This window comes from Thermobia domestica, chromosome 6 (assembly GCF_964235325.1).
Source record: "Thermobia domestica chromosome 6, izTheDome1.hap1.1, whole genome shotgun sequence".
NCBI classification, from domain to species: domain Eukaryota; kingdom Metazoa; phylum Arthropoda; class Insecta; order Zygentoma; family Lepismatidae; genus Thermobia; species Thermobia domestica.
In genome coordinates this window covers 185,343,948-185,358,786 of record NC_137459.1, presented here as the reverse complement: position 1 = coordinate 185,358,786, position 14,839 = coordinate 185,343,948, and the positions used below count along the sequence as shown (strand labels likewise).

General features: G+C 36.7%; 1 protein-coding gene across 2 annotated transcripts in view; it reads left to right on the top strand.

The window, feature by feature from the left end:
* Positions 1–14,548, top strand: part of LOC145688357 (uncharacterized) — a 154,122-nt gene extending 139,574 nt beyond the window's left edge. For both annotated transcript variants that reach the window (XM_081762505.1, XM_081762504.1), the window contains one exon: positions 12,970–14,548. In XM_081762505.1, the coding sequence (XP_081618631.1) occupies positions 12,970–13,089 (120 nt within the window). In that variant the 3' untranslated portion in view covers positions 13,090–14,548. The remainder of the gene's footprint in view (positions 1–12,969) is intronic.
* Positions 14,549–14,839: the final 291 nt, after the last annotated feature.

Below are 14,839 nucleotides of genomic sequence, written 5' to 3'. Positions count from 1 at the left end.
AATTTATTTAGAAAAAGCGGTCATTTTCGAGTCGGCTAAATCGTTATTGTTGGGAGCAACAAACCACTAGTTCTTGAAAACAACGGAGATGACGTTAGTAGTATCTAAATAACCTGTGCACGATCGAAGGTGCCCTTGTACACTAAATCACTATATGATATTTCTATGGATTTCAAGTGAATTTTAATACTTTTTACGACGAACAAAGTATGAAAAATCATATAATAAATGATACACTGTCCCTACTTAAATACGTCATAGTCTTACTCACACACTACTTCCACTGTCAGAAATACTACATTACACATACATACATGCCACTACATTCAACATAAACTAAAACACAAAAATTAATACATGCTATTACACATGTTAACCAATACTACAACGCAATTTAATCGTACATTAAACAATATCCAGATTTTACCATGTTGGTAATCGGCTCCGTATATTGGGAAGGGAGTGATTGAAATGAATCAGGGCCCAAGTGACCCTGTTACAGATTAACTCATGGTTCTTTTTAGTTAACTATCTAAGTAAGGAACTGTGCAGCTATCAATGGAAGAGGGGACCCTCTTCCTGTAAGGAAAAGAATCCCTAAGAATTTTGTTCAACCCATGTTTACTGGGACGACGTTCAAGTTAGGAGTAGATGGGAGCCCCTTAGTTTTTGTTTACACTGACATTATATAGACTACCCTACCTACATTACACATTACACATTACAGCACGTGCACATTCAAACTATGCTACGACAGGCCTATATATAACCCTAACCGGAATAGTTTTAGGAGGGATGAGAAGGAAATTTAAACTGTTTCAAATCACTGACTTCAGTTAAGGATCTTCGGCACTAACATTCCAACACTTTTGGACTATTGCATTCACTGTTACTGTTCAGGCGGAAAACACGGCGTCTATATTGCAGCATCCTGTAATTAGTAACTTCAGCCTATTTTTGCTTATCTAGGATTTGATAATTTTAGGCTCCCAGTCTCTTCCAATGATTTAACTTGAAAAATAACTAATTTTACCTGGGTTTTTACGTCTAAATCCTTCAATTGCACAAAATTTCTGCTCAACTAAATTACGTGCTACTTCTTCGATCGACGCTCGGTCTGGAATGAAGATTCTCGCGCCTTAATACCATAGTTCCGGAAATAGTTCCAATCACAGCAATAAATTTTGGCGGCGGAGAACATGAAACGAATAGGAAATGGTAAAATCTGGATCAAACCGGATTTCAGAGAGGATATGGGCATCTCAAAAAGGACGAGGGGGGTCCAAATTATTTTGCCAAAATTTAAATTGGTAGATTCTTCCAAAAATTCCTGCCCAATAGCGGGCCTAGTTTTTTGTATAGAATTGAGCTTATGGTTTCAATGTTTCCTATTTAAAATACCCATATGCGAAATATTATCATGAAATAACGTACGAATAAAGATATTATTCCCCAAAATATAGTTGCTACTAAATTATCCCGAGTTTCCACATTAATTCTGAGTATAATCATAATCAATTGAATACCATATATAAATCGAAACCTATTTTGGAAAAATTAGCATGGCACAGTATGTGATCAAATTAGTGGGCCCCTCCGAACGGAGACCACATTGCATAATTGTAATGGTACATTACACATTAACGATACAACAGCAGTAAGCAAGTTGAATAAGAAATTCAGGAAAACAGGGTCTGTGATCAACAAACTAAAATCATACAGGCCATACACAGCGGCTGACGAAACAACCGCCAGTTTCAATGTTGACAGCATTTAGCACGAGTTCGAATGGAAGCACTCGTCGTTCGGCACAGGAAAATTGTGTTAGTCGCACATCCATCATGTGTGTTTTGTCCCTGCATAAGTGGCACTCCTACGAGCTACAAATGCGTTAGCACCTGCAAGAGGATGACCCTGATCAGAGTATGGAATTCGCGGAATGAACAACAGAGAATACGCCAAAATCTCCGTTTCTCCTGCGACATCTTGTTCACAGATGAGACCAACTTTTACGTTTCTAATGAGTTGAACAAAAAATGTTGGCTACTGGTCTGACACCAATCCACATTGGTGTGAAGTATCCGCTGCCATTCCTGGCAAAGTGGTGGTGTGTGGGGGATCCGTGTTATGGCTCCTTTTTTTTTTTCAATGGTTCCTTAACAGCACTCGAGTATCGTCGAATGTTGGAAGAAGGTATCTTGCCATCTGTCTTATCTGAAGATGGAACCTTCCCTGTCTTCTGCCAACACAATGGTTCCCCTCCGCATTATGAAAATTGTGTTCGTGAATATTTGCATGTACAGTTTCTCAATTTGTGGATTAGTAGACGTGGTGCTGTGGAGTGACCATCACGTTCTCCTGACCTCACTCCCCTAGAATTTTATCTTTGGGGACATCTCAAGTCCATTGTGTAATCAGTAAAAATTCTGGATATTGACCACCTAAAGGAACGCATAACAAACGCGTGTGCAAACATACTGAAGGCACTTTGAGCAAGGTTTTGAATGAATGGATAAAAAGATTGATTGCCATTTAACGGAATGAGGAACACATCTTTTAATTGGGAGAAATGTGTGGTATGTGACTGACGTTGTGGAAACCAAAAGACATTCGTAACTTCGTTATGGTAAGTGATAAAGCAAAAATAAACACAGCATTGAATTCCTGAGAAAATTTTAGATGAGAACAACCTTTCACAACATATGGTTTTCATTTAAGAAAATGTTAATTCAAAATGGCGGATTTCATGATGGCGAGTATCAACATCACATGTCCTAAAATATTTTCCACTATATGTACTACTAACTTACAATGTTATTTTAGCAATTCTTTTAAAATTCTACCTTTTATTTTGGTGTTTCCACTTCTGGACCACACTGTAGTACGTTTTAAAATGATAAAACGAATATTTGAAAACATTAGTTGGTTGGGAGCTCACCGTCCCGTTTAGCACCGATGCTATATGATACGTGGAACGGCAGGTTAACGTGTGAGCTGAACAACATTAACTCTCATCAGGAATCGAACCCGGATCTCCTGCATACAAAGATTTGAGAAGAAAAGTCGAAACTTATGTCAATTGTGTAAATCCACTTAAAGTATAGGGAAATAAAATGACTTAGTAATAGAAAGTACTGGTAATATCCTATACCACATGATCTTATGATGGACACTATCGTGTGTTTTCTCCAGGTTCGTCTATTTCCTTTCATATAGCTTCCTCGTGGCTATATAGTTAGCGTACGCGTCTTCGGCACGGGAGACCCAGGTTCGATTCCCTGTGAGAGCTCATATGGTTTGGATCCCTTATTAAGCCGTGGATCCACGTCTTATACAGCCTTGGTGCGCAAAGGGACGCTAAACTCTAATTCTATCAACCAACCACTTCCTCTCAGTTTTTGTTTTCAGCAATTATTACATAATCATTCATTTGTACTAATTATCCGTTTGCTTCAACGAAAATGGCATAACTGTATGAACTTAAACTATAGATCACATTTCGTTCCGTGAGTCATAGTTTCATAATCATTTTTACTTTGTACGTTTCTGTGTACATCGTGCAAATTATATTCATCTCTCATTAACGTTGTACCATACTTGCCTTTGATCGTTGTTTTCTTGGGGATACGTTCAAAATTTATTTCTCATCATTTTCAGCGTATACGGCACAATCTTTCAGTAACCTGCACCCCTTTGTTAGCCTTTAAAAGCTTCTTAGAGGGACAAGCCTCCCGTTAGGAGCCAGTAAACAGTGGTATAAATGCAGGACTCTTAACGTTTAAACGAACTATTTGAATGTTATTAGAGCAAAATCGTGATGACATGACTAATGGTACAGGACTCAAAAAGTCCCTGGTTCTACCCATGACCAACTGAATTTGTGCTCGTGAGTTTTCTCCCTATTCTCGCTGTATTCATTCCACTAAATTGACGAGTATTTATCATTTGTCTTAGTCCTGCAACCAAAAACCTGAAATCAGCTGAACCCGAAGTTAGCGTATTAAGTTTTTTCTTTGAATTTTCTGAATGATTGGTATGAAAGATTGGGAAGTTCGAGCCGTGGCGCCATTTTTGCGTCGTCATAATAGTCGGCAAGCTTAACACGACAAGTTCCAAACAATCGACGATAGTTTCTGTGATTGTTAGCTGATTTACATTCTGTAACTTCCTTCCGATAGATAATAAATTCATCTTTCCTACAAAGTATTGTTTATTTGCGTATTTACTTCTATTGTGGTTAAAAATTGTTTTACAGGGTTAAAAATTACCAAACTTTACCTTTAATATACATATGTTCTCGATAATGTAACAGTTTCCGGGCTCTTTTTCAGCCCCAATTCAGCCGGCCTGTTTCAAATTTTCGGGGCCATGACAAAATAGTCATAGAGGCATCCTCGAAATTTGATACAAATCGGTTGAAAAGAGGCTGAGGATTTTATCGGAAGGTCATATTATGAAGGATTATGAAGGTCATATTGTATATAATTATAAACGATGCTTATTTCTTTCAATCTCTCATACATGTTTATCTTTCAGTACGTGAAAAATATAAGTTACCATAGTCTGTATATATGTACCTTAAATTACAAAATGTTACAAATAGTACAATCTAATGAAAACAAGCCTGAATATTTTCTTTCGATTATTTAAAGGAAATGTCTTCTTCAGACAACTGAAAAATCATGTTAATATTTTTTTAATCTTTAAATCCTATTAACCAATGTTATATTTATATTATATTTAAATAAAATTATAATGTATTTAAATTCTTAACGAACTTTTAAAATATTTCACAAAGAATTAGACAAAATTTGATAAAAATTATCTAACATTCCACTGTACATTCATCATCATTACTATTTCCATCCTCATCTAAAACTTCACGACGAGTTGTAGGGCTGTGATATCCAATATTGTTACAGGCATAGAACAAGGTACATGGTGAAGAATCTCTGCAATTACAACGATACATTTTGCATGATTGCTTTCACATGAGCATTTAATCAGTTTTAGTATCTCAGAGAGTGCTAAGAGTATATCTTCTGGTAAAGTAAATGGCACTAAAGTAAGCAGTGTCTTTATAGTATCTGTACATAGTTGTCCCTAGTTTAGATGGATGTGGCAACAATTCACTTTTCCACATACATGCTTGCAAATGTGCACATTTGATGTTTTCTGCAAAAGCCTCGTTCGTCGGAGAAAGTGAGGAAAGCTGTGGTGCTTGAGTACAGTTTCTCCCCATTTTACATACCACAGTTTTATTCGTGCCTCTGGTAGTTGTACAGCTTCCTTTACCATAGCATTTTGTGACGAATAGTGAAGCTTGTTGTAGAATACTAAAAATTGGTGCTCTATGGTCGCCCAGTAATGACAGGAAATATCAATTCTTAATGGTTTTAACAACTTTTCCTTTACCGATACTGAAATATGAAGCTGTAGTGTCACGACCATTGAGAGCGTGAGCTGCCAAAATATTGGGAATGATTTTCCCAGTGCTCTAATACAGTTGCACCAATATATCTAACAATTCTTCTGTGCATTAATATTTCTGTTGTAATGTGTTCCAGGAAGTAGAAATGAACAAGCAAGAGGAAACCACCATCGGTGTTATCCGATATTACAGTCACTTGAGAGTCTTTCATTGCTTGTTGCATTAAGATGTTATCAGCCTCTTCATATGAAATGATCATGTCATGTCTCTTTGTTACGTCTTTCAAGGAAATTTCGAATGGAATATCTTCTGGACCGGTGAGAAACAGTTTATGCCATTCAATATTACCATGGAATTCGAAATCTTGTAAGAGATCTTGGCAAATCAAATGGACGATTTGTTTTTTGTTCTCTGTCACATCTAATACAACTTTCTGTGCAAGAGTTCTAAAATTCAGAACATGTACTCGAGATGCATCTGCTGCTCTTAATCTTCTTGCTGTTTTTATACCTTATTCTCTGTACCGGTCAAAAACGAGATACATATCACCAGAATTTAATCTTCTCATTATGCTCACTCTGAATTGGTCAATGAAATCACGCATTGTGCCAGGGTTTGCCAAAGGAAGCCCAGCCCGAAAAAACCCACCGGGTTTTTTCGGGTTGGACCCACCTGAAAAAACCCGCTTTAAAACCCACAGTTTTTGAGCTTTTTGTTAGTATATTGTTGGTAGAACTAAGCTGATCACATTGAAAGTGATTTTTGTCAGATTTTGGTCTTTCCTTGGGCGAATTAGATGCTTTCGCTTTAGGTATACAACATCTTTCAACATACGACTTTTATAAAATTCTGAATGAATAAGAAACCTTACCTTAGCTTGAGATAATTATAGAGCAAATTAATGTATGGATTATGCTTATAGCCTGTTTGAAGTAAAATATGCAACTTTATATTTTAGAAAATACTTTCCGTGAATAGTGTGCTCGCCAACTTGGCGACGCCGAGGGACGTTATCCCTCATATGTTTGACGGGTTTCAGGCCATAGGTGCCGATACTCTCAATAAATATGTAGTGCATTAGTAAAATTATTAGTATTATTTTTATTACCTTTGATGGTAACAAATATTCTTCAGTAAAATTTGGTTTTCCAACAACAACAGTTTAGTTCAGTTATTTATTGCTACTCTTCAAATAAGCATTCTGTAGAATCAACACCAGCAATAGCATAAAAATTCTTGTCAAATTTGAAAGCTTAATGTTCGGAGTTCCCAAGACTACGTAACGCTTACTATATCAAGTGCTCAATTCAAAATTCCGTACTAATTGAAGTTTCGATGTACAGGGTGGTTCGAAAGTGGGCGTACCCCCTTTAGTTTCAACATTATAGTGTTAGGTATACTCTGTACACAATTACCTTGAAATCTTAAGAGTCTTAGGAGTCATAAACACCGGTATGATCACCACCCATGTCGTAACACAGCTGAATTCTGAGCCAAGTTCTCACAGACGTTTTCAGAGATACTCCGGAGTCACGAGGGCAGTGGTCGAAGTGATACGGTATGCGGCAGTATGCCATACCTCCTCTGGTTTTTAGTGACGAAAACATATCGCCTCTGGCTTTTCAGTGATCAAGACATACCGTCACTGGAGATTAGAAGCTAAATACCTTTAATACATCCATTTTAAAACACATTAATTGACGAAAAGCTGTGCACGTAAAAAGATTTGATTTTTTATATAGAAATAATTTCTAAGTTGACATCCCAGACACTTTTGTTATCATTTTCCTAGCTTTGTTTTAAAATGAGGTGTCTTCAAAGAAATTCATTTAGTTTATATTTTGATGTGCCGTATTTAATTTTCTTTCTTATGTATGTGTGTCGTCTTGCCTTAATGCATATAAATATCGTGTTTTGAGCATGGGTGGATCTAGGGGTGGTCTGCTGTGGAGGTCGTGTTTCCGGGAGTCTGATTACTCCTCAATCGAGTGAGGGGTCCGGAAGTTTTCCCACAGGAAATTGTTAATATAAAACTCGGGTTTTGAGCATTTTCATGTATAATTCTCTATAATACACCATAAGGGCGTATTTTTAATTATTTTTTTAAATTGTTTGTGGGAAACCAGTCTTTCCATGTCCCTTCCCTTCCCTCGGAACAACAGAGAAGCTCTCCTATGGTTTTCAGTCATTATGTAAATAGAAATGTAATATTTTAGGCAACATACCCTCACTGTAGTTCAACATTTAGATAGCCGGTGTGTCGAGTCAAAACCATAATAAAACATATCGCCTCTGCTTTCTTTTCAACTTCGAACACTGCATGTGGCTGAAGGCGTGTTCCACAACTGCTCGTAATTCCTGCGTTGTGTGATATCGAGTATTTCTTATGAAACAACAGAGAGCATTGTCTGGTGTCGTCAGATCGGGACTTCTTAGAGGCCAGGCAAAGGGAGTTGGTGAAGATGCATAACCTCTTCCAATCCAGCGGCCAGGAAATGTCTGATTCAGGTAATTGAGCATGTGAATCGCGAAGTGCGCTGGTGCTCCATCCTGCTGTATCACAACAGTGTCTTTGATACCATTTTCTACCAGTTGAGGCACCAACCACTCATTAAGCATCTCCAGGTAAGAATGTCCATTAACATCCTAAAACCATCAGAAAACGCCAATTAGGGGTACGCTCATTTCCGGACCACGCTGTACAGTAAAGAAGGCTGCATTTTCGAGAAAAAAAACTGTCGTGAAAAAAGTACTCGGGAAATTCCCGCAATTGAACGCACAAAGCATCGAAAGTGAACTATTCAACAATAAAACTATTTATTTTAAGCTGGAAAATATTTAATTTTATTTAAGACATTTTGAAACACTAACTTTATAAAATATGAATTATGTCTTTAATTGTTTTAAATTAATTTTCTGGTAAGAACTGTCTTGCAACAAGTGCTCGGGAAGTTCCCGTAATTGAACGCACATAATATAGGAAGTGACCTTCTACAAAACATTTGGCGAATGTCACTGAGGCTTCTGGGATGATTCGATCTACATTTGTTCATTCGTCCTTTAGATCATTAGACGAATATTTCACCTCCATCAGCTTCGATCCCCCCACTTGGAATCTATCCGCCCCTGGTGTACAACACCCTGGGTGGATACCACTTTCAGTCTTTCAAGTTTAAATTTTCAGAGTACAAGCATGAGCCACTCTAAATATTCTGTATAGATTTTGGCGGCATACCAACGTAAAATTTCAAAATGGCGACCTTTTTTTTCTTTTCAAAATAGCTGTTATCCACGCTACAAAGCGCAATTTTCGGTCTTTCAAGTTGAAATTTTGAGAGTAGAAGCACGAGATACTCTAAATTATCTGTACATATTTTGACAGCGATCCAACGTAAAATTTCAAAATGGCGACCATTTATTTTCAAAACAGCAGTGAATAGAAAATTGTTGCAAGTTGTGACAATGATATTCTTGAAATATAAATCATATTTGAACACTTTTACCCCAAATACATTGAAATATTTCGAAAATACCCAATTAAACCTGAAAATACCCGAAAAAAAACATATGGGCCCAGGTGGGTTGGGCTTTTTTTTAAAAAAAAAAAACGTGTTTTTGCAAGCCTTCATTGTGCCCTTTTCAGGCCACTTGGTACACCACATAAGTGCTCCTCCATCAAAAATTGTTGTCCCTTGTTCCTGATGTTTAATTCTTTGGGAACATGTAACTTACAACAGGTTTTCCATGCTTGATTTACTTGTGCATAGTCTCATTCCACATGATTCTAAAAACATTGAAGTTGGGATTGGAGAAAGTTCACAGGACAGCATCTGATTTATGTTCGTATCTCTTGAACTCGCTTGAAGACCAATGACTCTTCAATTATTATGTTTGTGTCCAAGATTTCTGAAATTCCAGTTTACCTTTCTTCCTTCTCTCGGATATGGTTACAATTTTCTTCGGAATTGGATTATAAAAGCGAACCATTTTCAAATTCTTTCGTCATTTTTTTGCCAATTGCAACAGCTTCATGAACATTGGTTGCCGACGGCTCTACTTTACCTGTAGCTGTGTTTACGAGATTTTTTGGATGTGTTTCAGACTTCATTGGGTCAATGAAGACAGTAAGCCTTTCACGAATTCCATGCTTATCAGCTGCACCAGCCGAAATTCTTGATTTTGCTTCTTCTCTGTTGTTCAGTTTCGTTTTTAAATCACTATTTTAACTTACATTCGTGAGATGTTTCTCGTGTGTTATAAGAATGCATGCTCAGTGCCGATAGTTTCAATGCACTTCCCACAGTTCCACTCTTGCTGTATCTAAATCTCATGAAAGTCGTTTCTATCCACGTGTCATTCCATATACCAGGTATATGACGCACAAAATGGTTACCATGAAAGAAATGTTGTTGGACAGATATTGGCATTTTGTCCATAGAACGAATGTAAACAAACCATACTTGGTGTAGTTAGTATGAGATGCAGAAAAAAATATGGTATTATGCTATTTACAGGTTCTATGTGCAGAGGCCAGTCACCTTCCCTCTCTGCTCATATGTATAGCATCATAATGAATACAGGCTTTACGAGAACATTACCGGAACATCCAGTTCCGTGAAACTCTGGACATATGGTGTCCATAAAAACCTCTCTTTTCTTTAAAAAAAAAAAAAAAAAAAAAAAAAAACTGAAACCCTTTAATAAGGCTACATTTAAAGACACAATTCATGGCATATCATTTTCAGAGATCCGGAGCTTCGTTTCGCAGCCGCTGCAGGCATAGCTGGCTTCTCTGGTCCATGGTGTCTGAATTTAGGAACATCGTATTCGATTCTTTGTTGAAACTCTTCCTTGGTAAGGCGCTTTATTTTCGACAACAAAGGGTTAATTTCTGTCATTGTATTTCCTTGGTTTTCCGACTGAGCCACCATCGTGGCTAATACGTGGTTACTTCTCTTCCCGTTTGGGGACGATATGTCAGCATCTAAATTGTCTACATCGATTTACGTGACGCAGTCCCTTTTATACAATTCAGAAATTCCTAATAGCTCAAATTCTTTCATAGCTGCACTAGCTGCTGACTTTTTAAAACGTTCTATGAGGTGTATGTAATGTGAAACTTGCTAAGAAAATTCACAGTCTCTTTAGAATGACGCATCTTAACACCAAACGCAACTTATAAGGATGTTACTTTATTACCCAAAAAACCGGAAACAATACTTCCCATCAGCAAAGCAAGTGGGTGCCGTCTAGTTTTGAAGACAATGCAGTGCACAGCATCATCATGTATTGCTTGTTTCCAGGAGAATGTCGTCTTTACTGATGCACACATTTTAAGTATCTTTCGAAATATTTAGTTCTGAAATTTCTTTCATAGTGCGTTTTGAAACCTTGTCAGTCGCTCCTTAAAGATCATCATCACCACTTGTATTTGTAGCTAGTCTCAAATAAGATGAAGCTCTTTCTTGAAAAGTAATGTTGTTTGCATACCCTGGGAAGGACAGAACGACGATATCAGTGAAATCAGTTTTTAGGAACTTCACTAAATTTACTTTACTTAATATACGAACTCCATCCTTAACATGCACTTCATGTAATTCAACAAAATTCCAAACATGAGTTTTATCAGATTTCATTATATTAACTAGGGATGGCCACAAAGATCCGGTTCCGGACCTGGATCCGAAAACCCGGTTCCAGACCTGGATCCGAAAGCCCCCAAAGACCCGTAAAGAGGCACAAAGTTCATCTTCAAAACACTGCAAAGAGGATCATGCGCTTGTGCCGTCCCCGCCCAGACCCGCTTGTGCCTCCAGAAAAAAAATTTGGTCCACCAGTGGGTGTTTAGCCAAATGAGTTGGCTAATTTGCCTGTTTAGCCAATGAGTTTGCCAGTTACCCAGTTTATTTAGCCAAATGAGACAAACGGCCGCCGCCTGGGCGCCTGCCTGTCGCTTCCATTTCATCTAGCACACTGTTCACAGTCTGCCAGCAGCTCGGCTTTAGCGTAGGGATGGTCACAAAGTTTCGGTTCCAGCGGAAAAAGTTCCGCAAGGAACCGGTTCTTGGAGATCTGGTTTTCAGAACCGGTCCTAGACTTGGATCCGAAAACCCGGTTCCAGAACTGGATCTTGGGAACCGGTTCCCGAACTGGATCCGAAGAACCGGTTCCAGAATTGGATCCGAAAAACCGGTTCCGGAACCGGATCTTCTAGAACCAGATCCGTTCAGACCCGAAAACCGGTTCCACCAGGAACCGGTTCTGGCCATCCCTAATATTAACAATTTCCTGGTATGGTTCGCTAAACGGTACTTCGAAATTTTCAGTTACACGCACTGAAACCATGACTCCTCTTTCGCACATAAACTTGTTTCGACAGTCTATGTGATATTTGGCATCTGATGCATGAATGTCTCTTAGAGAACCAGATAACCTAACTTATATTTCAGATGCCCAATTATCGTTTCTTTTAGAGCAAATATTGAGAATTACATCTTTAATTGGTTTTCTTGTTCTGCTATGTTCCAACTACCAAAATAGATACGCTGGTCTCCACCGGTCCAGGATGCCATTCATCTTTCTCAAGTTCACATTCTTGTCCACAAAATAGACAATGTTTTTTCAAACACAAAATAAACGAAATCTGATTTTCAAACTCGTTTTAGTTCTTCATTACGCGTAGGATCAAACGATGTATCTTTTTGATGCCTTTTGAGGTGACTTTTGGAAGTGTAAGAAGAAACACAACTTCGATGACATAGAATAGAAAAATCCTGCTTATCGGTGAACTAACTTTCAAAGGTTATATACGTTCATCTCCATATAGTAAACTATACATTACTACAATTGATAATAGTTCATATTTGCTGTGGCCAAGCTACAGAAAACCTTTCCCAGTTCCCTGCACATTTATATTGTCACTCGAAAAAACATTTGCCGTCCATACTGGGAACTCTTTAAGCCGCAAATGGTAAGTTAGTGTTTCCAGTAACTACAGTGTTAACACTTAAAACAGTAACAATACCAGTAGTATTATGAATCCAACCAGAAGATTGATTTTGTATCATGTTAGTAATGGGGGCACTTCATTGCAACCACACAAAATGAACAACATATGTTTGTTACTGTCTTGCAAGACATTTCTTTAAAAGTACACAAACACACACGTACACAAACAGTGTTGCTAATAATGCCTACAACTCTACATTGTTGGCTGCCGCCACCAACACAAAACAGAAGTGTATTCAATAACTCTTGCAATGACGCAATTGATGACGTCACCGCCCGAGATCCCAAGGATACCAAGGTGGCATCACTCGAATTTAAAAGCCCACATATCCATCATTCAGAGTATGCAAACAGAAAAACTTAATACGCTAACTTCGGGTTTAGGTCTCGATTATCGGACTATCTTCTTTGCTCTTCAAGGCGTAATTACGAGACATCAAACTAACATTTTGACGTAAATGAAACACATTTCTGTAAGGGATAAGTATTTAGAGATGCATTTTATCGAAAACATATTCTCTTTGTTTCAGGTCAACAATGTGAACGTTGACATATACTCCACCATAAGGAAGGTTGAGGAATATATGAAGAATAGCCCAGATAATACTGCTAATAATGAAGTTCCGAAAATGGAAATGTTGAAATTCTAATTAGCATTCCTATTTGCCCTATGGGTACAACTTTTCCTTTTTTAAAAAAAGAAACAAATAAAAATGCAAATAAAAAGTAAATAAGTTAAAAAGAAAAAAAAAATATTTTTGTTGTTTATAGTGTGTTTTGTTGCTGAGTTCTTCCAAAGAATTAATTTAATTCAACGATTAAGTAAATGTTTAGTTATAGATTTGGTGATCTATGTTAGACCACTAGTATTATGGGTGGTGCAGAGTGTTGAAAAAGTTTGTGAATGTTGAATAAGTGAACTTTAAAGAGAGTACTACTTGCAATGATCTCAGGGAGGACATTGCCTCATGCAAGATAATTATAATAATTTGTATTATGATTACAATGAAAACTTCTAATTCATAAAAAACATAATTTGCTTCGATGCATAAAAGTATTAACTATTTTGTTAAAGATTGGCGGCTTATGTATAAGCTTATTGGTTTATGTGTTTTTCGTTGTTAACACAATAAATTTGTCATTTACTTAAAAGTGAAACTTATATTACTATGGCTTCTAATTGAAGATTTCCAAAAATTGAATATTTTGTAAGTACAAATTTCAAGTGAAATTTAGCAGCTTTTTTTATATGATATCAGGGCTTTATCAAAATATTAAAATAATCATTTAGTGTCCGACCAGGTATTCGAGACCCTTCGACACTTTCATATATGTAGTTTGATTCTTGAGAGCATATTATAACGTTTAATATGACGCTGTTGCAGGCTTTCCTTCTTCTTTCGCATTTGTTTCTTAACAATATGAGAAATTGGCTGTGTTGTGCTCTGTTAAGCATAAGTCTCGCATTCCTGGTCAGACGTTTGCAGCTATCCCTAACTTTAAATACTTCTTTTAATGTTATTTTGAATTGACAGATATCAACTATGTAAAATTTCAGTTTTCTGTTTGTAATTTTATCGTTAAAATCCTGTATAATCTCATGTTATTTTAGCGGTTTTCGTTTTGAACTGAGAGGAACATTTGCATTTTATTTACAAATTTCTGTGATGATTTAATTTCGACATCAGTCGGTAAATATAGAAGATATATTTTTTATTATGTTCGATGTAAACAGAGTGTGATATTATAACTAAAAGCAGGCAAAATTCGACTTTTTGTCATTCTTTTCTAAGTTTAAAAATTACTTTTCGGCAGCTTTGTCGACAAATACATTAAATAATGATATAAATCGCATAATAAAAAGAAACACTTACTGCGTTGTTTATCATTGACCTATGAGTAAATGCATCTATGTAAAGGAAGTTACCATCCTCTTTGTAATATAATTTTTTTCAGTATTAAAACACTCATTGATGCGAAATTTTGCTTGCTTCTAAAAGTGTGTGTATTAAACTAGTTACATTTTGAATTGTTGCCATATTATACTTTTTCAAACGGAATTTGTAAAATTTTAGTGAGAAAATTTTAATAAAATTTGTTAAATATTTATTCTTTATATGGTGTTTATTTAACGAACTACCAGAAGTCCAATTCTCACTGGAATAATTAATAATCAACAAACGAAAACCAGAGGGGTAAAGAAAGTCGGAGCATGTATTTAAATGTATCATTTCATAAGTTAAATGGTGAAACTGAGCTAACCACTAATGTGAGCATTTCGTGTGTGTGTTTGATTGTTTATTTGTTTGTTGAAACTTCAGACTATTTGCCAGGAGAACTGTTATCGTCTTATTTGCTTAGTTTCCTGAAACTTTCAAGGCAAATATAAAATGCCTTCTG